Consider the following 19,913-nt stretch of genomic DNA (forward strand, 5'->3'; position numbering starts at 1 on the left):
GATTATTATGATTATTATTAATCATGACAAAATATCTGAATTTTCTTTATTTTATATGGCATGGCTCTATTCCAAACACAGCCAACTTTTGTTCTTAAATAATAGTTCATGTGACCCCTTCAAAGTGCTTTGGGCCATAAATACAAAGAGAAACATAATTAATGCCATAAATCGGTTTTAAAAGGTCGTTATTTCGTCTCAATGGAAATTTTCACAGTGAATAATACAAAAAGCAATATTGTGGTCATCAGAGTCCTAAAGGCCAGGCAAAGTTTTAAAAATGATTCAGTAAATGGTCACTGAGTCCTCTGAACCTCAGCGTTTCCCTTTCTGAGCCGGTCATTTCCCAATGCGTGCAACCCATTATTGATCACATTAATATTTACAGAACAATATATTACAGAGAGCATGGAGCTCCAGATCATGGCCTGGTATCATTCACAAGGGCCACACAGACTTTTTTCAATGCCATGTGGCTAACATGAACATGACCAAGCATCTACTTTCCCCAATCAATCTCAACCCTGTCATGGTAGCATCCACTTATGCATGGAGACTCTGCAGCTCTGCAGGTGAATAATAGCCTAGCGTGCAAACATCTGCTCCCACAGACGCCATATGAAGCTCCTGAGGACCAGAGGAACGGACACTGGGGAACCTTCATATGGTGAAACAGGAGATTCTGGCTTGGTTCTCCAGTCCCTTTGCGATGTTGGCAGACTTTGGGATTTTCAGCTGCGCCATACTTTACCTGAGAGAAAGTGAAAGGATGGGCCACAGCAGGGATGTTGGCCCACCTCATTTATTAAATGAGGGGCAGCTGGGAAAAACAGGTGAGGAAACGAGCAAGTGTGGATTGCCAAGGCTCCATTCTTCCCAGAACAGACTTGCCAGTCATGCAGGATATTCTAAGCCCAGAAACAAAGAAGAAGGGCAGACAATCATATCTAAAGGGGCTTTATAGTGCTGCAATGCTTTAACATGGTCTCACTGGGCAGCCTGAGAGTGTAATTGAAAAGCTTGAGGTATAGCACCTACATTCTCTCTCGCTCGCAAGTCACTTTGTTAGATTGCTTAATCTCCATAACTCAACATACTCAACTCAACATACGTCTGCTACTCCCCTGGGCTAAAGCTGGCACAAAAACAAATGCACAGACATGCAAATCCATCTGGTTTAAAAATACATGCATGCAAACGCATCACAGAAAGTGTGAAGCGAACCTCTCTGCTGACTAATACAATCCATGTAAACTCTTACATAACATCCAACACCGAGAAGCTGTTTGAAATGGACTGAAAAGTGAACTGACTTGCTGTGCAAGATATAAACTACAACTTTTGAGAAAAGTCTGAATTGAGAGTTTATAGTTTGCAATTCTGACTTTGTAACTTGCAATTTCTAGTTTATGTCTCACAATTCTGAGAACTGCCAGATGAAAACTTGCAATCGCATGAAAATAAATCTGAATTGTGACAATTAATAATGGTTTATTTAGTGGCAGAGTTAAGGGCTTCCAATCATATTAACATTATCAACATGCTAACATCAAACTCTATCGGAATCAATTGTTGAGTTGCACTTCACTTGAATTGCACATCTGAAACACATCTGAAAGTGAACGAACAAATGAACGAACAGAAGCTTAAATATTGATGTTTTCATTATACAAATTGATTGTTTCACTTCACAAAATCCTTGTGGAGATTATGGACTCCAATGACTTTTACTATTTGGAAAAAAACTGATAAAAAATGCCTTTCAGATGTGTTTTGTAGTAGCCGAATCAAGCAAGTTTGGAACGACATGAGGTTGAATACATGACCATTTTTATTTTTGGGATGAACTATCCCTTTCAAATGCCATGGCTCGTTAGATTTTGTAACAATGCTGGAAGACTTAATTAGCACAGAGCCCATTTCACCCTCGTGATCAGTCTGATGAGTGAAGCAGACTCTCTAAAGCATCTACAACAGGCCCAATTCATGATTCACACAGACCCTGAGCTCGGATTCCAAAACTCTCGTTTTCGTGTGGACTAGAACTCCCAGAGGGCCGTTCAGAGATCCGGAAGGCCTGCGGGACGGGATTACCCCCTTTACAGAGATCTAAGAAGGGCTTTGCGCACAAAGTAGTCATGCGCTGGCCAGTCGGAGAGGTTGAAGAGAAGAGCAAAAAAAAAAAAACAGTATAACGTTCTGCTGAATAAGAAAGCAGGGGCATCAGGAATATTATGAAAACTGTGTGCTTAATCAAAGCTACAGAAGTGAGGAGACCAGGTGAACAATTACTCAGCATCTTCATCCGAAGAGCCGTCCAATTAGGAAGCATTTGTAAAATGATAATCCCACAGTGTTCCACCAACAAAAAGATTCTGGGGCAAATGAGGGGAAAAATAAAATAAAATACAATAAAATATTAAATTAAATACAATTAAATAAAAATACATTTAATTAAACTGATATATATATAAAAAAAGAACAATAAAATAAAATAAATAAATATAAAAAAAAAAAATCACACATACAAATATAAAAAAAAATCTATATTATTAAAGGGGTCATATGATGCCATTTAAAAAAATTCCTTTCTCTTTGGAGTGTTATTCTGACTTAGCTACGACAATCTGCTGCTTCTGAATCATTTACTGCAAGTATGTTTTGTTATTAATTGAAGTATTTGCTATTGAATGTTCAAGTGCAGAGTTTTGCATGTTGCGTGTGTGTGTGTGTGTGTATGGGTTGGGAGAGTCACACAGTGGAGTCAGCCGTGTTAACCGTCCGTGGCTGGTGTACTGCAAACACATACAAGTTTCATCACGGTGTCTGTCACACCATTCTGTTCCCCTTTCAGGATTGAACTGATGGGAAAACTAAAAGACATTTTTAACTGTCTTTACATTTATTTTTAAAGATGAAGCTTGCGATTATGGAAAGGGGCGTTACATTTCCAACAAGTGCTTGCGGTGTTCGGCCAATCACAACGCACTCTGTCAGTTGGCCAATCAGAGCAGACTGTGCTTGTCAGAAGGAGGGACTTTGTAGAAAACTATGCATTTGAGAGAGGCGGGGCATAGAGGACCTACAATAATGTACAGTATTTGAAAATAATGTGTTTTTTGGACATTACAGCATGTCAACATATTCTGTTACAGCAACTACACAAAATAACCTTTAAAAAAAAACATCATTTGAGCCTTTTAAAGTTGTATAATAAGTGCTGTAAAACTATTAATTATATAAAATAAAATAGTTTGTTTACATAATATATGCGTGTATATTTATTATGTACATATCAATACACATACACGTATATATTTAAAAACATATATGTTATATACATACACACACACACACATTATGTAAAGAGAAACTTTTATTTTGGATGCAATTAATCACAATTAATATTTTGACAGCACTAATAATACTAATGTTTCACATGCAATTTTAATACTAAGCAGATAGCATGCAGTTGTCCAATACACTGATATTACAGTCAAAACTCAGACACACGTTCATGCAGATGTAGGGTTTTAAAAGAGTGATTTTGGCACATCGCTGGATATCTAGAGGCTCGTCTCAGTCTCTTTTCTCTCAACACCCATTTCAAGGTCAGACGGTCCAGTGATCGCAGCTGGGAGCGACACCGAGTGCGTGTGGGAATGAGAGCTTATTGTGTGGTACACATAAGCAGCACACATATCCTATTCATGCAAGCAGGCTCTTTTAAAAGGTCACTTCTAAGTAATTGTATTCATCAGTTCATTACCTTTAAATAACATGATGAGCATTAACAGTCATATTGTAATCAAGCTCTGAATAGGTGTGACATTCATCTGTTCAAGCTTGAATTAAACAAGCGTTAACCCAGAGGACGGCGGTGCTTGCCGGGCCAGACAGAAGTCCACGACTCAGCGTGACCCAACCTGGGTGAGTGAATCAGACGTGATGTGCTACTCCCTGAGCTGGGCAAGCTATATGCCATCTAAAGCTTCTTGTAAGCAGGTGTGTGTGTGTCTTACAGGAGTAAACACCTGCATGCACAGATGCATGCTGTTTTGCATTCGGGTCTGTCACAGTGACTCAAGGGAAGCATGACACAAGTCCACTGCAAAATGCCACACAGCACAACCAATTCAGTAACATACTGAATAATATCCAAGTTATGATAAAAAGAATCATAATAATAATAATAGCCAGAATTATTTTATTGTCAAAGATGCATGGAGCACCGAACACAGAAGTCCCTTTCAAACCAAGCAGCATTCTGTTGGTCAAGGTGGCAAAACTGTGTATAATACATGATTGATATACTGGATTTTGGCTCATAGCTGTATACGAAATTTCACCGAATGGTAAATCAATCTGCACCTTTTGACGGTTTATGATAACATTTAACATTTTGCAAAACATACAAAGAAAACTACATGTTTAGTCTTCTGTGATGTTTGGCCATGCAAACTTACTAACACAGTACTAAGATGTTGTCAGTATTAGAAATGGTTCTAAAGTTGTTGTTTTTTTTACAATGCTGTTCATTGTTTTGGGGTAAGTGTGATTATTATTTTTAGGAATGCATACTTTTATTACAAAAGGATGCAAGGTCTAAAAGTGATAGTAAATGCATTAACGTGTTACAAAATATTTCTAGTAAACACTGTAAACTATAAAACAAAAATAAACTATAAATAAATGCTTTAAAAAAAATAATAATCAGTACAACTGTTGATCTGAAATGTTTCTTGAGCACCAAATCAGCATGTTAGAATGATTTCTGAGGGATCATGTGACACTAAAGAGTATGTGACTACGATGCTGAAAATTTAGCTTTGCATCACAGGACTAAAAATTAAATCTTTTATTAAATCTTGGCAAGTGTAGGAGACTTCTTTTATAAAAAACATTAATAAAATAATCTTAAATCCAAACGCGAGTGTAAATCAAAGTCAGGTTAAAATCAAAGTCTGACTGCTTAGACACAACTCTATTCATCAATCGGAGTCTGAAGCTCAAATAGTGTTGAAGATATACGCATTTAATGAGCAATAACGCTTGCCTTAAATGCTGCCACTAATAAGGAAGCGAAAGCTATTTCAGCAGAGACCCCAGGACCTATTTAAGCTCCTTACAGCTTAAGATACCTTATCACCAGCTGGTCCCTTAGATCCGTTAAACAACTTCTTTTCTGTAGTTTACAAGCTGTGCAATGTCCAGAAGCTCCCGGATGCTCCAAACCCTGGGTGACTGTCCCGGCCCTGGCTCTGTTATGAAAGGAGTTACTGAAGGACCGGCGCAAAAGGTCCAAAACCAGAAAACTATTCACTTAATTGTCCCACAATTCATGAGAGAAAAGCCAGACTGTGGGAGGGGCTGGTGGCTGGAGAGGGTGGCAGGGGGTCAGTCTGATTTCAAAGGCCAGGGTACAAGCTCGTCCTGAAAGCGGTCCAGCATCTTAGCAAGGGGGCTGCGCTCGGTGGTCCTTGGACAACCAAGAGAGTCTAGCGGAGCATGAAGAAGGAAAAATAGCCCATCTATGTGTACCTCAGAAAAGCCCTTTGGAAGTTTCCTAAACCTTTGCTGAAATTGGAATAAGAGCAAAAAGTTCAGAAATATCCTCTAGGTTAATTATTTCCCAACTAAGATTAAACATGTTACGCTGGGAATAACTTATGCCGTGCTCCCTTAAACCCAATTAAAGTTTGGTAACAAGGTAAAAGTACACACACAAATCCCTCAGCTTTGCATTAACACATTTTACAACAATTAATCTCTCTTAAAGGAACCGTTCTATCCTTTTAATAACATCCCTTACGCTTTGTTAAGAACATCTGATGACGTCTGCTAGAGTATGTTTCTCAGTCGTTTATTGTATGATGGCCAGTTTTTCCAATTGGAAGTGTTTGATGCCTAGAGTCTTAAAATTACACTTATGCATACACTTTATGCATTTAGCAGACGCTTTTATCCAAACATCCTAACATTTTTTACCTAACATGTGTTCCCTGGGAATCGAACCCACAACCTTGCGCTGCTAAAACAATGCTCTACCACTTGAGCCACAGGAACAACTAACAAATCAACACAATAAAAAAGTCTTGTAGTGTATTTCAATGATATTTCTCTGTGTGAAAGATTGTGACACACAGCTGTTTATTAGAGTCCACAAAACACAGTGTGACCCATCACACGCAAATAATTAATAAATGCCTCTCTCTGTATGTTTCCACAACAGCTAACGTTGACTTTGCTATGCAGCCCTTTGACACTGAAAGAGAAAAAGACACTTCCTGTTTTCTCTTGCCCTCTCGCTATCTTTCTCTCGCCGCCTCCCTCCAAGCCTCTTCCCCTTTTCATCTGAAACACAACCGGCCTTTTCTTGCGTCGATGTCTACCAGAACAGCGTCTAATTCACTCAGAGAGAGAGACATTATCAATTGATGCTCTCATGTCAGTGAATCAGGGTCGGAGGGTCTGGAAGAGGTTTTAAAGCGAAGCCCCAAGGCAAACTGACTACTGGGTGCATTTAATAGCACGTCTTCCTGGCTTCCAGAAACTGAGACTCTGACCCCCCCGGCTATCACTTCCTGTGCAGTGCGTCGAACTTAACGTGCTCAGCTGCACATAGTCTACTGCCTTGCATGGCAAACGATTTCCTGTGGAAACTGCAGGAAGGATTGTCATAGTGAGATTTTCGCAACTTCGCATGCAATGAGGGTCTTTAATTTAAGCGAGTGTCGTGCAGCCAGGTGCGTGTGATGATGACATGGTCGGTTCACAAAAATGCCGGCTGGTGCATGCTTTGTTTGTGAGCTTTCAAATCACAGGACTCCACCCATCCCTAAATATTACATCAGGAAGTGAAGAAACAGAGATCGACAAAGGAAGGTACAGCTCATGTGGCATGTTCAGGAAGTCATAATATTAGTAAGCACTTTCAAGTAAGAACTAAAGAAGCTGCTTCCCTCAGCAGCAAAAACGATTTAGGCCGTTTTGTACATTTTTGTGTAACTAAATGAATCCTCAACTTGCGGACTTTATCTGCAGCAGGCTTAACCGGTCATTACAGCAAGTGCAGCTTAACTGAAATTTCCAACTACATAAACCAAACCCCTTTCCATATTCTCCTCAAAACCAGAGAAAAGGCCCACACTTTGTCAATACAACATCAGGGTTACTACACAGGTTATCAGCAGGCCACCTTTACACAGAACAGAGAGCAGTACACATATAGTGTATTCAACTTGCATTGAGCAGGTTCCTGAAGTAAGGGATAATGTACATCCAGTCGGTTGTTATCGCAGAATACCCCTCGACAGGGAGATCAGGACCCCGACGCGAAGGTACTTGATACATACATGTACATGATACTAGGGATGCGCGATAAATATCGTCCGGACGATATTTATCGCGCACCCTACATGATACATGCAAAGATTTAAATGTTTTAAAATGCTGAATTAAATTTAATTCCGATCTTTGAAGGGCATTAAATGTTTAAATGTCAGGGTGTTAAAACTGTTCTGATGTTATGCTAATGAAGAAATAATTATGTTGAAGAAAAAAACCTCATTAGAAGAATTATATTATTTAAAAGAAAAGTAGTTAGGCATATTACTTTATGTTTTTTTTTTTTTTCAAAAAGAAGTGAAGCAGATTTGTTCAAATTGAATTAATGAGGTCAATGAAGTTACTTAAAAATCTGTGAAGGTTTGTAAAATGCCATGAGGTGAGTCTCCACAAAACCAAAGATATTTATGAATTAATAAATAATTTTTGACACTTTTTACCTTTTTAAATATTATATTATATTATATAACAAACTTAAAATAAATAAAATAGTTAAATAAAATATATATATATATACACACCATTAATAAATGCATAAATTAAAATAAAACAAATCTATAAAATAAATAAATTTACGTTTTTTTTTTAGACCACGTGGAACCAACATGTGTACGAAGAGGGCATTTCTAAGAACTTGGTGACTGGACTTTTAAAAGACTTTTCTTCTCACTGTGATTCGTCACTGACCTAGTGATCACCTCTACCATGTAACTCCTGGGGACGCCAAGGATCTTAAAAGCCCCAAAACACTTTACACTAAAGTCTTGGAGGGAGCTATTCTCATAAACGAGGCAATTATGGATCTAGTTCCCAGGAGCCTCAACTATTAACATGATCCCCCCACAAACCCCTGCATTCTCAGCCAGCCCCTGGAGAAAAGATCAAGCCATGTCAGTAGAAAGCAGACTGAACACAAATACAGATCATGCATTTCTCAAACCGTCACATGCAGGCACTTATCTGTCCATGGAGAAAAGAGAACATTTCTAAAAACTAGTGATGTTAGAAGATTCCCATAAATATGAAATCATCAGACGTGTTATCTCGAGACCCCGAAGGGATTTCTAAGAGACCCCTCCAACTACACACAGCCTGCCGCCACAATATGGATAACCTTCTTTTATCAGGCAAGAAAATCATCAACAGAACAAATTTTTGCTTTGTTTCTAATTATAGCAGCGCTGTTGAGTCAACACTCCTGGAGAACGTCTCGCTTGTCTACACCAGAAGGGTGGAGGCGAGGAAAGATGGCCTGCAGATGACATACACCAATGCGACAACACACACACACACACACACACACACACACAATAAAGATGCAAACTCCCACCCACAGAGGCACAAACAAAATCAATCTCTCAACTACAGGCTTCGATGGTGATTAAGAGGAAATGAGGTAGAAAAAGGGTCAACTCATGAGAAGTGACGCTGAGCTTGCTACGCTGAGGTCACATTCTCACCATGGCAAGGACATTTTGCTTCTCAGTAATAATCATGAGGAAGTAGTTCCTTTCCCAAATGACAGTAATGACGTGACGTACTGTAAATGCAGAATCACTCGCAACACAGTATATTAGGCTACTGGTAGGGATCTCATCTAGAAAGAACTTCTGAAATTAAGATCCATCGTCTCATCTTGTGTCGTTAAAGTGGACATCAGGGAGGATTCTGATTGGCTGATGTCCTCAATCTCTCACCGTTTCAGCCCAGTCACATCCTGCCTGCGCTTAGCCAATGGCTCTTCCAAAAAACAACTGCCAATGATGAAATAAATGGAATTTTGAGGATTTCACTGCTTCTTAGTTTTGAATTGACACAAAAATGTGTTGCTCCCCAAGAGTTTTCATATGACAGCCATTGGGACGAGTCCAATCAGTCTGTGGACTTTGGCTAGTTGAGGTTGACAAATTTCACAAATTTCATCTAGTTAACCAACATGTTTGATATTCTGTCAACTTTAGAGGAAATGTGTTTGGTTAATTTTTTCTCAACTTGTCTTGATGTAATGGACATAACAACAGATTTTACCTTTGTATTGTGATGTTCACCCAAGAAAAGAAAAGAAGAAAAAAGAAGGGCAAGTACTGATTAATTCATTGGCTGTTGATTGGATGGAGGCGGATCTTACGTAATTCATAATTACAAGTTCTGAGCACATAAATGACCAAACAAAGTTGTATTTACAAGTGGGAAACTCAGAATTCTAGATGATACAAAAAGATGTTGTGACGTTGGAAGGATTGTGGTTCGTGTCGATTTGAAACATAATGCAAACGCTCATCTATAGTATAAATAATATCATACATCTATAATTTATATTTAGACTTCGGTAAACAGAAAGCAAGTTTTTAATGAATGCCATAAAGCTATTCACTCCACTTTCATGATTCCCTTTATGTAACAAAAATAATATTAATGGGTGACTAATTATGCTTGGTTTACACTTAACCTCATAATAATGAATGCCAGACATGTTTTCTAATGGGGTGGGGTTTATGCAGAGAAAATGATTGGAGAAGTTTGAGAGAAGTCTTGTCATTTCACGGAGTTATGATACTGCAATTAAATGAATGAAATGTGCATGGATGAATCTTTCACAATAAGATCAGTAATGTGCATTTTCAAAATTTAGTGAATTTCAATTTCATTCATTTGTGTGCAGCATAATCATTCAGTCTTTTCAATCGTACAGAAGCAGCAGTCACTGAGACGTCCCAGCAGTTCTTCTAGCATCCCTCCCCGATCCCAATATTTTTCTTTATGTAATACTGTAGCATTCAGATCTCAAGCCAAACCTCAGGATCGAGCCTCGTTCAAGAACAGCAAGCCAAGTTCATCTACCATCAACCATTAAGACTCAATGGGCAAGCGAACTGACGGAAGTGACTTGTGTTGATTGATGCAGACTCTAAACGTTTGCCCTCAGTCTAGAAATCCCTCCATTCAGTTTGATAATTTGAGCCAACTTTCATACAATGTGCATACAAATGTGCTTGGTTGCACTTGAGTCGCAGCAACAACAAGAGCAACCTTAATCTGATTTTCTAGAATTGCTATATTAAGCGTTATGCTTCTTCAAGGTGCCTCTGCAATAACTCCTCTGGTGGTGGGTTACTAATTTTGGCTTTTGATCCAGACTTTTCTAGAATGTTGCCAATTATCACTGAAAACGGATGACTTTTGGTCACTCTGTCATTGCACACCGCTGCCAGGGTGAACACCCCTTTATGTTAACCGTGTGCAATACTAACAGTGATGCTTGACCACCCATTGAATGTTTGTATACAGTAGCTTTAAATAACAGTCTGACTTTTTGATGCTCAGCGGAACACTTCATTCATTAATGTAATGCTCCCCCTCCCATCTGAAGGTGTGAGCAGCTGCCACAGTAAAGCACGCTCACTGTGCAAGCGTTGCATTAAAAATCAAGCATGCACCTGCAGTCACACTTCCTAATACTGGACAACACAAAAGACCCACTTTATAACTGCACCAGCAGGTCCAATTGGTCTTTTAGAACAGAAAACCCATCCATGCTCACCAGAGAGCTTACTGCAAGAAAACGGGACTACTGGGATATAACACACCCAGACAGTTGATTTGATCTCGATCTTCTTCCATCAGTCTGATCTAAGGAGGATCCAGACAATGCTTAGACCACCGCCTCCAGTCATGCTACTCACCGCTCCAGACTAATGACACGCGCTTCAATTTACGAGCTCACCGCCAGTGAATAATCACATTAATGTGATTGGCAATTCTGATGATCACTGCAGATGGACGCGAATCGATCTACAGCGATTTAATCCCTAATGTGGAGTTTTAACAAAGGAAATAAGGACACTGAGAGGGAGCGCGCACGCGTCTTTGTGCCATTATCACCTTGCAGACATTCCTGCATCATCTGATGCCCTTCAGCAGTTATGCAAAACTCATAATGCAATGAAATGCACTTTGCAATACACCTGCACGAACACAAGCAAGACCTTAATATAACTTCTGTCTCGATATGCGTTATGCATGTTATTATGCATGCATGTAACATGTATATGGCATGTATGTAGCGGCACATTCAACTATACCTATCGAGCACAGCTGTGTGTTTGGTACTTGAAAGCGATTTTACTCTCAACCGGTTGCAATATTGCATCTATGTGCATGTACCCACACTATCACCAGGGTCTTACCTAGCGCAGCCCACACCCAGAGAACTGCAACAGCCCTGTTTGTCCTATAAACTCTCTGTTGCGGATGTAAATAAACAGTGTAAGATCAACAAAGAATATAAAATAAAACGAAGAGTGTGTTGCACTACAAACAATGGGAAATGATGGTTGCACTGAGGTACAGAGGGCAGATTCTGACAGTCGGGCTTACCTTAAAGAGACCTTGACAGAGCAGTCGTTTTGTGTCGCCATGCTTTGTGCTGCCGTTTCACCTCGCCCGTCAAAATGGGAAGAGATTTGATGCCTCAAAGTTCTTGCAAAGTTTACGCACGAGCTGAAAACACCGTTGTGCGTTAACACGCGCGCCACCGATCCGGTCCGTCAATCAGCGTTAGGCAGCCAGACATCGCGGCTCACCTCTACAATACTGCTAAAATCAGCAGAGCGGTGTATACATCGCATGAAAGATGACGGAGATTGGCATATTTTCTTCCTTCGAGTCTGTATCCTGTCATACGTGCGAGTGTACCTCCGAAAGCACGCACAGCGTCTGCGTCCTCGCGCGTTCAATGAAGGCGCTCACTGAGAGAGAGCGGTGGGCGTGTCCATACGCAGATGATTGACACGCCTCCCGACCACACGTAGTGCTGTTCCCGCCCACATATAGACATAATTGACCAATTAGAGCTCAGCGGCAGATTACAGCAGTCATAGATTAAACCAAACTTCAATCGACACATCTGAACATTGCGTTGGGCAATCCGATTCATTTTCCCAAACCTTGAAAAATTATTCTGCGATCCGTTTGATAACCTACATAGGTTAGCTACTGAGAAATAATTTAACATGTTATTTTAGTTATGTAAATGTGTTTCTGCTAATTATTACTTACTGTTATTAATACTTATTAATTATTGTTTAAAACAGTGTAAGTAATATTTAATCATTATTGTTTAAAACTGTGAAGTGAACGTAACGTGTCATTACTTGCGTGAAACTTATTTGTTCATTTTTTACAGAAATTGGGCCTACTGTCTTACTGTTGTGGTGTTATTTCCATCACAACCTTTTTTTTCTTTCTTTTCTAAATAGTCACAATGAAATATGGGACACGCGATTTGTAAGAAAACAAATAAACATACTTTATTGTAGCCTTCATCGTGCAGTCAAGATGCGACTGTCAAATTATGCAAAAGTGTGAAAAAAATAAGATTTAATATTGTGCATTTAGAGCCTTATAAAATGAGAAAGGACATACGAGGCTTTGTGCTCAAACCAGACAAAATTGGAGAAGATTGAAATGCTGTGAATGATGTAGGCCGATTTTTGGACCGTGTCAGTAGACAAATTGCGAATCGGTTCAACTGAGTCATTAAAAAGAATCGGCTCAAAAGATTTGTTCGTAAAACGAAAGTCATAACTGAAACACATCTAAAGGCTGCACACGTGGAATAGCTCTGGGTACAAGGGGCATTATTTACAAATCTCCATTCGTCACATATTATACACAAGAGAGCAAAGGCAAAACAAAATACAGAAAAAAAAAATATATATATATATATATATATATATATATTAGCATAATTACATGCATGCTTGTGCTCTGTAAACAGTTGAGAAACACAGAGAAAGTTATAAAAGTTTACTTCTGCAGTAAAACTAGAACCATAAATTGTATCAGTTTAAAGAGTCGCAGACAATTGTGAGGAACAAAAGCATGCTTCATATCATTTAATAAAAAAATTTACAAGACTGGAAACATGAAAGCCTCCTTAAATAGAAACCAAATGCAGTTGTTTGAGCTTGTAACTTCAGTCCAACACAATGAAACCGCTGTAATGGAAGCATTACAAAACTTTAGCAGTTTTTCTGAGTTGAGGAACAGCACTTTGTCCAAATCACCACTAAATAATATCACAAGAACACCAGATCCCCATGAGGATTTCTCCTGTGGAAGGATCGGTTGCAGTCCTGGAAAACATAAAAAAGCTGTTTCATATAAATTAACGCATGTTGCATTATGCATGGAAGCCACCCACAATCCAAAGCATATAAGAGGGATTCTGAACTCATTCAAACAAATGGCAAAACCGTTTATAGGATTAACATTGTATCCGATCAATCGCATAATCATTATAAATGACATCTGAAAGGAAGCGAATGATTAAGAATATCCTTGAAAACCCGTCTTCTGGATTATTCACTTATGTAAGTGTTATTCAGGGCATGCATATGAATCTACCACACTTGGAGGTTTAAAACATCACATGATGCTATTTTAGAGACTCAGGGGAGGATTGTTTTTGTGTTAAAGCCAGGACATAATCTCAGTTTGAGTACGCCGATGTGTTTGAAAAGGCCTCCTTAAATATGAATACAGGCTTTCAACTTCCACCTTTAACCCTAATTTTGTCATAATTAATCAGCTTTTAAGACAAATCTACTTTTAAAAAAGCATAGTGTAAGATATTCTCTATAACAAATCAAAGGCAAAAGAAAGCACCCAAACACACACACACACACATGTGTGTGTTTATATGCTTAATTTGTATGTGTTTTCTTATAAATACATACTGAATGTATATGCATTCTGAATGTGTGTATGTGTGTGTGTATATATATGTGTATATTAAAAAGCAAGTTGTATATATATATATATATATATATACACACACACACACACACACACACACACACACATTCAGAATGATATCTCTGACCACCAAAGCAGAAACTGACAGACCTACAGTAGAATGACGCAGAACGTAATGCGCATTTTCATTTTCTTTGATGTTTCCATAATCCCTTTTGTGCAGTCTCCTTTATGTACTTACAGGAACAAGCAGCTTTCGCTATATTTAGTTTTGTGGTTATAAGCTGATTCAATTTCACGTTATTTAATCATCCTTTTCTGCTTTTTGAAAATGAATATTATTATGCATTCAGTTTTTGCAAACTCATATCTGCCTATGAGTTACCAAGGGACTATTACCGATTCATTCAACTATGCACTGTGCAGATGAATGTGAATTAAATTTGCAGTAGAGTTTTTGATGACAAGGCTTGTGTGTGTATTTAAAAGATCCCAGCACACTTCAGTCTAATGGACACCCCACATCAGACAAAAGCTTCCATACAATAGCCAGGCGCGAAGCGCTGCGGTTGACTCTTTCTGTGCATGCATGTGTGTGCGTGTGTGTGTGCGTGTGTGGAGTGTGGAGGGCTGATTAACAGTAGTCCATGTCTGTTTCTATCTTGTGAATACAGCCGCACATTTGGGTAGAGAGCGAGGGAACGGCCAGGCACAGAGTCAGCTGACAGCTCTGACTTCATCTAGGTCAGTCTTCTGTGTATGTGTGTGTCTGTGCCCCTAGGCTACACACAAAACACACACAATGACATACAGACTCCCTCATCCATCGCCAAATTACATGCATCCTCCCCCCAGCAACATCACCATCTGTGTGGGAAGAGGCTTGCCAGAGCGCACAGGTTAGAGCCCAGTGTTCACTTGATCTGGTCTAATATGAAAGTCAGCTTGCAACATGCTGACTCTCTGTGTTTCTACAGTAAACAGAGTGATAAGAGTTACTCATCCTCCTTTTTTCCAAACCTTCATACCTTTTTTTTCTTCTACAGTACACAGAAGAACAGTTTTGGTCAGAAAAGACCTCTTTAATGTTCCACAGAATAAAGAAAATCACACATGTTTGGAACAAAGAAGGCAAATTGAGTAAACTGAATTTCCATCACCATTCTACTGTAGGAATATACAGACACAATTTTACAAGTTCACTTTTCATGTTAGACTAGTAAACTTCGTGCTCCAGCCTGGGTAATTTGGTGCACATTTTTTGGTGAACTATCCCTTTTGGAAAAAAAGTCTGAAAAAAAGTCTGCTTAATTGTATTGAATGTGCTTCTGTACGGTACTCAAAATCATAAATGTAAATATATATTTTTTATTTTTTAGATAATGTAATATTAATGAAATTATGCGTGCTTAAAGAAAGTCCACTGTTTTCATCTTGTAATATTGTCAAATTAAGAATTTAACTTCAAACGATAGTATTTTTAAATCTGTCTGGGCTTTTGTTGTAGTTCAAATAAGTACCTTTACCTCTAAATACGACTAAAAGACATAAGTCCTCGATTATAATTATAAAAGTATGTGTTATTTAATATTAAAGATAAAGTTTAGATGTTTTAAATGAACTGAAAGTACTACTGGATGACTACTGGATGAATGTAAGGCCACCTGATTAATATTCATGAGGCAAGCTTTAAAAGCTAATAATGTGTTCCCAGGTAGCTTATAATATTCCAACGTTCACAATTTATGTTTGTTAGCTGTGTAATAATAATAAATTAGCTGTGTTTTTATTAGCCTGCCCTGCTAATCAGTTGCTTGTTCTGTGTAACAAATGGCGTCTGGTTTTCATGAAGGAGGGGAATAATTACCCCATCGAATGTTGACAAAGGCAAAGATGGTGTGATGAATGCACAGTTGGCTGAGGAGGAAGTCAATAGTCGGGGCGGTCTGGTGGTCAAAAGAGGGTCTCTTCTGGGGGCCTCCATTCTGTGTCGCGTGCAGTTTCCCTCCACCCCCGCTGGTTTGGGTTCAGGGTGGTGGGGTTGAGCACAGCCTATGGGAGATGCCCCACTGACACAGTTATTGATAGTGTTCATGCCACATGACGGACAGAAAAGCCTGGTGTGTGAAGGGGATGACAGTAAGGTCACGGCGGAGCAGAAAGGGAGGGATTTCTTTTGTCTTGGACGGGTAAAAAGAGCAGACAAGCCTAAACTAGACCACTTGAAACCACATGAGCGCACATGTCGACAAGAAAGACCATCCATGAAATAAGCAATACAAACCAAGCCCAGTTAAGTAACACTGTCTGTGAAACATAGTAAATCATAAATGTGTCATAATATGTGATTTATGCAGTCAGCTGGTCATTAATTAATGCAAAATACAGCCTTGCATTTTGGAGGAAGGGCCTATTGATCTTGCACCAGAATCGTGCGAGATACAGTTTGAGCATTTGGCACTCTGTTTCCATGGGAACGGTTTTAAAAAGATAAATAGAGCCCATGTCCTGACAACGAAAAAGGCTATCATTTGGGATGTCCACAAAGTGCTGTGAATAGACAAACCTGAGGGCGAAACACACCACGGGATGAGCATCTGCCTGAAGCCACGAGGGAACACGACTCTTCTTATGATCTCTGATTGTAAACAATAAAGATTTCATTAAAAGGCATCAGCAGACTGGGTTACAGTAAAGGACCTTGAAACACGAGGGGTCAAATCCTTAAGAGAATACTGCTGGTGAAGTGCTCGTTACTGTAAGTACGTCTCACTCATGGACAGCAGCTGTCTGGCCACACTGTAGAGAGAGCGCACAGTAAAGGACCAGGGGATGACACTGTCTGATTGAATGTGCTGTAGGTCTCTAGTGTTGCAGTGTGTTAGTTGTATTCACACAAATATGGTCATGTTTACACACACACACACAAAAAAAAAAAAACAGAGATGCAGGGCATTGTCGTTGGAAAAAACTCAAAACGGCTTTCATAAGTGTCGAATTTAAACCCAAGAATAATGTTCTTATAATGTCATGTGGCAAAATATAATCACATTAACTTCTACTCTGAGAAATGTTGAGGTCAAATTCTATGTATCTCAATAGGAAATAGTTTTGTGCAAGGGTGAAAAAGTTCCCCATGCAGTTTTTGCTCATGTTCAAGTTCATGCTGAGCTGAAATTTGACTTCTGAGCTCTACGCATAGCGACGTTACAGAAAATAGAATTTTTTTCCTCATGGAACTGGACCTTAATTTTTCTTTAAGGGATGTTCATGCTACATTTATGGTTAATTTGACTTGCATTTACATCAGAGGCATTTTTCATACATACGTATGCAAATAAATAAAGGAGACGATTCAAATGTCAAATTCAGTGTACTGTGCCCTGTAAATTTGCATCACGAAGACATGTGATGTAAAAGTGTAGTAAAACATATTTGTACATTTTGTATGTATGTTGTTGTTTTTTCTCTCACCCGCATTAAATTCCTGCGTTAACGCAGACAAATAGACTAATTCGTACACTGTCAAATTTTGCGCATTCAGGTTTAAAGATTTTTGACCCCATCCACCTTCCATAATATTTTAAAGTCCACATATAGTCGCGTTTTTAAAAAAGTTGAACGTCTTTTAAGCTACTGTTTAAAGACTTTGTGTAGGCTATTTTTGTATATTCGCTAAAGCACTCCGAACTTTTCACAGAAATGCATACCCACTCGTCAAACTTACTTCCACAACAGACATATTGAGGGTCAAAAAACTCTCTTTTCTCTAATAATAGTCAGTAGTTTAGTCTCTTACAATAGTCTAATAATAGTTTAGCCTTTCAAAGTACACCACTTCTCAAAACAAGTTCAATAAGTGTTTGGTGGGAATTTGCAATACCAAAGGAAAAGCTGGAAAAGGCTTTGAAAAGGAAAGCTGGAATTAAATCACTGCAAACTAGCCAAATCATCTATTGTTTTACTCTGAAAGCAACTGTTTTAATACACTGCTGAGATACAAGTGATAAAAAGTGACAGATCAGTTTGTTCATATATCATTTGGTTTAACATTATTAAGGAAATCTTTGTTGAATAGCAGGGGCAACGTGTGGTTCCTAAATGTCCCAGAGGAAAATCCCATTACCATCAAAGCTGCAAAGCATTGTTAATATATCATACCGCAGTCAGTTCACATTAGGAAGCTTTCTGTACTAATGGTGTTGTGTCATTCACTGTAATTCATCAGTGCTTTCCATGGTGTGACACTTAGCAACAAGATCAAATGAAATAAGCTGTTTCTCTGCCCTATGAAATGCTATCAAGAGCAGCAGATGGCACGTTCTGTCCGTCACTTGACGTGCGTCTGGCAGCTTTTCATGACAAAGCCAGTGGGACGGTTGAATTTGGCAGATGAGCACTTCATTGATTTCCTTATTCAGCCCCAGGGGGCCACTGTATTGTGCTATTGTCCCAGCACCTTTGGTTCATATATTTTAATCATGAATTATAGTGCAATTATGCACCGGAGGGACAGGTGATGGGGATGGTGACATTATTCTCTCTAAATGTCAATGTTATTTGTCCCTTTCTGTCACTTAAAAAAAATGGGAAAAGGGCGGACTGTTAAAACTGGCAGCGTGATTATGTAGTAGTCTGCACATATAATTTTACTGACAACAGGGCTAATCTGATTTTGCCTCACAATATCTGTATACATGAAACCATAACATTAATAAAACTCTGTCTGAACTCTGAACAGAGGACTTGACTGTAATAGAATAATTGGACAGTTACTGAATCACTGTTTCAACTGAATATGAGACGCATTCTCAGAGCTGAAAGCCCTCTTGGTCTGAGTGTTTAGTAGAGTTTTCACAATATTACAGCGCCACCTAACGGATAAAGCATGATACTGCTGAGTGTCATTGGACCCTGTGGAAAAGGCTAATCTTGCAAAACAGGAATAGCTTGGAAAACGTTGTGTTTGACTCCACACTGAGACAGTGGAATATTTGGGTTTAGTTCTTTCTGTCTTTTTATTTCTGGAAGTTTGGATAGCTTGCTATAGAATGATGGTACTAGGAAAACACTAACAGCCAGACCTACAGCACCCTTCACTTAATAACCCTTGGTAAACATGAGTAAATGCAGCTGTGAAAATAAACCTGCACCATTTATCCTGTTTATCTTCCATTCAAAAAATACATACATTTCAAACATTTCACTGAAGTAAAATAATGGTAAATGAGACTTCTTTATAAGACTTCTAACAGAGGTTGTGAGGTTTAGATTTTTTATCTGTTTGTATTTGATAGAATCCATGATGCCATGCATCTGAACAAGATGTCCAGGACCTCCAACACAAAAACAGGCCCACAACATTAAAGATCCAGCATTTAACCGTGGGGATGGGGTTATTTTATCCACTGTTTGCACCAAACCCGTCTGGAGGTAAAAACCTCTATTTTTAGTTTCATCTGACTATATAAGCCAGTGCCATTTGAAGTTCCAGTCATGTCTGACACTGAAAATGCTGGATATTGTGTTTGGATGAGCAAGGAGGATTTTCTTGAAACTCTCCTGAACAATTTCGTGATGTAGGGGCTTTTTGATATTTTTTAGGCTTTCTGACCCCAGGACTTATCTAATCTCTGTAATTCTCCAGCTGTGATACTTGGAGAGGTTTTGGCCTCCTCCTCACCATGCATTAGGGAGATATAGATGGTGGAAACAGGGATTTTCAATGCTTTATCCCTTTTCTTACAACCCCTTGCTATTTTATGAAGCTCAGGAATCTTGTTCTGCACATCAGAACCATTCCTTAG

At 38.9% G+C, this 19,913-nt stretch overlaps 1 protein-coding gene across 5 annotated transcripts in view; it reads right to left on the reverse strand.

Annotated features, from left to right (window-relative positions):
- kif21b (kinesin family member 21B) overlaps positions 1-12,112 on the reverse strand; it is a 74,368-nt gene extending 62,256 nt beyond the window's left edge. For 4 of the 5 annotated variants that reach the window (XM_026242460.1, XM_026242458.1, XM_026242459.1 and 1 more), the window contains exon 1: positions 11,725-12,111. In XM_026242460.1, the coding sequence (XP_026098245.1) occupies positions 11,725-11,765 (41 nt within the window). In that variant the 5' untranslated portion in view covers positions 11,766-12,111. Of the gene's footprint in view, positions 1-11,724 lie in introns of all 5 variants that reach the window. The other variant, XM_026242457.1, reaches the window with a different exon arrangement.
- Positions 12,113-19,913: the final 7,801 nt, after the last annotated feature.

The sequence above is a fragment of the Carassius auratus genome, unplaced genomic scaffold (genome assembly GCF_003368295.1).
Source record: "Carassius auratus strain Wakin unplaced genomic scaffold, ASM336829v1 scaf_tig00001591, whole genome shotgun sequence".
Lineage (NCBI taxonomy): Eukaryota > Metazoa > Chordata > Actinopteri > Cypriniformes > Cyprinidae > Carassius > Carassius auratus.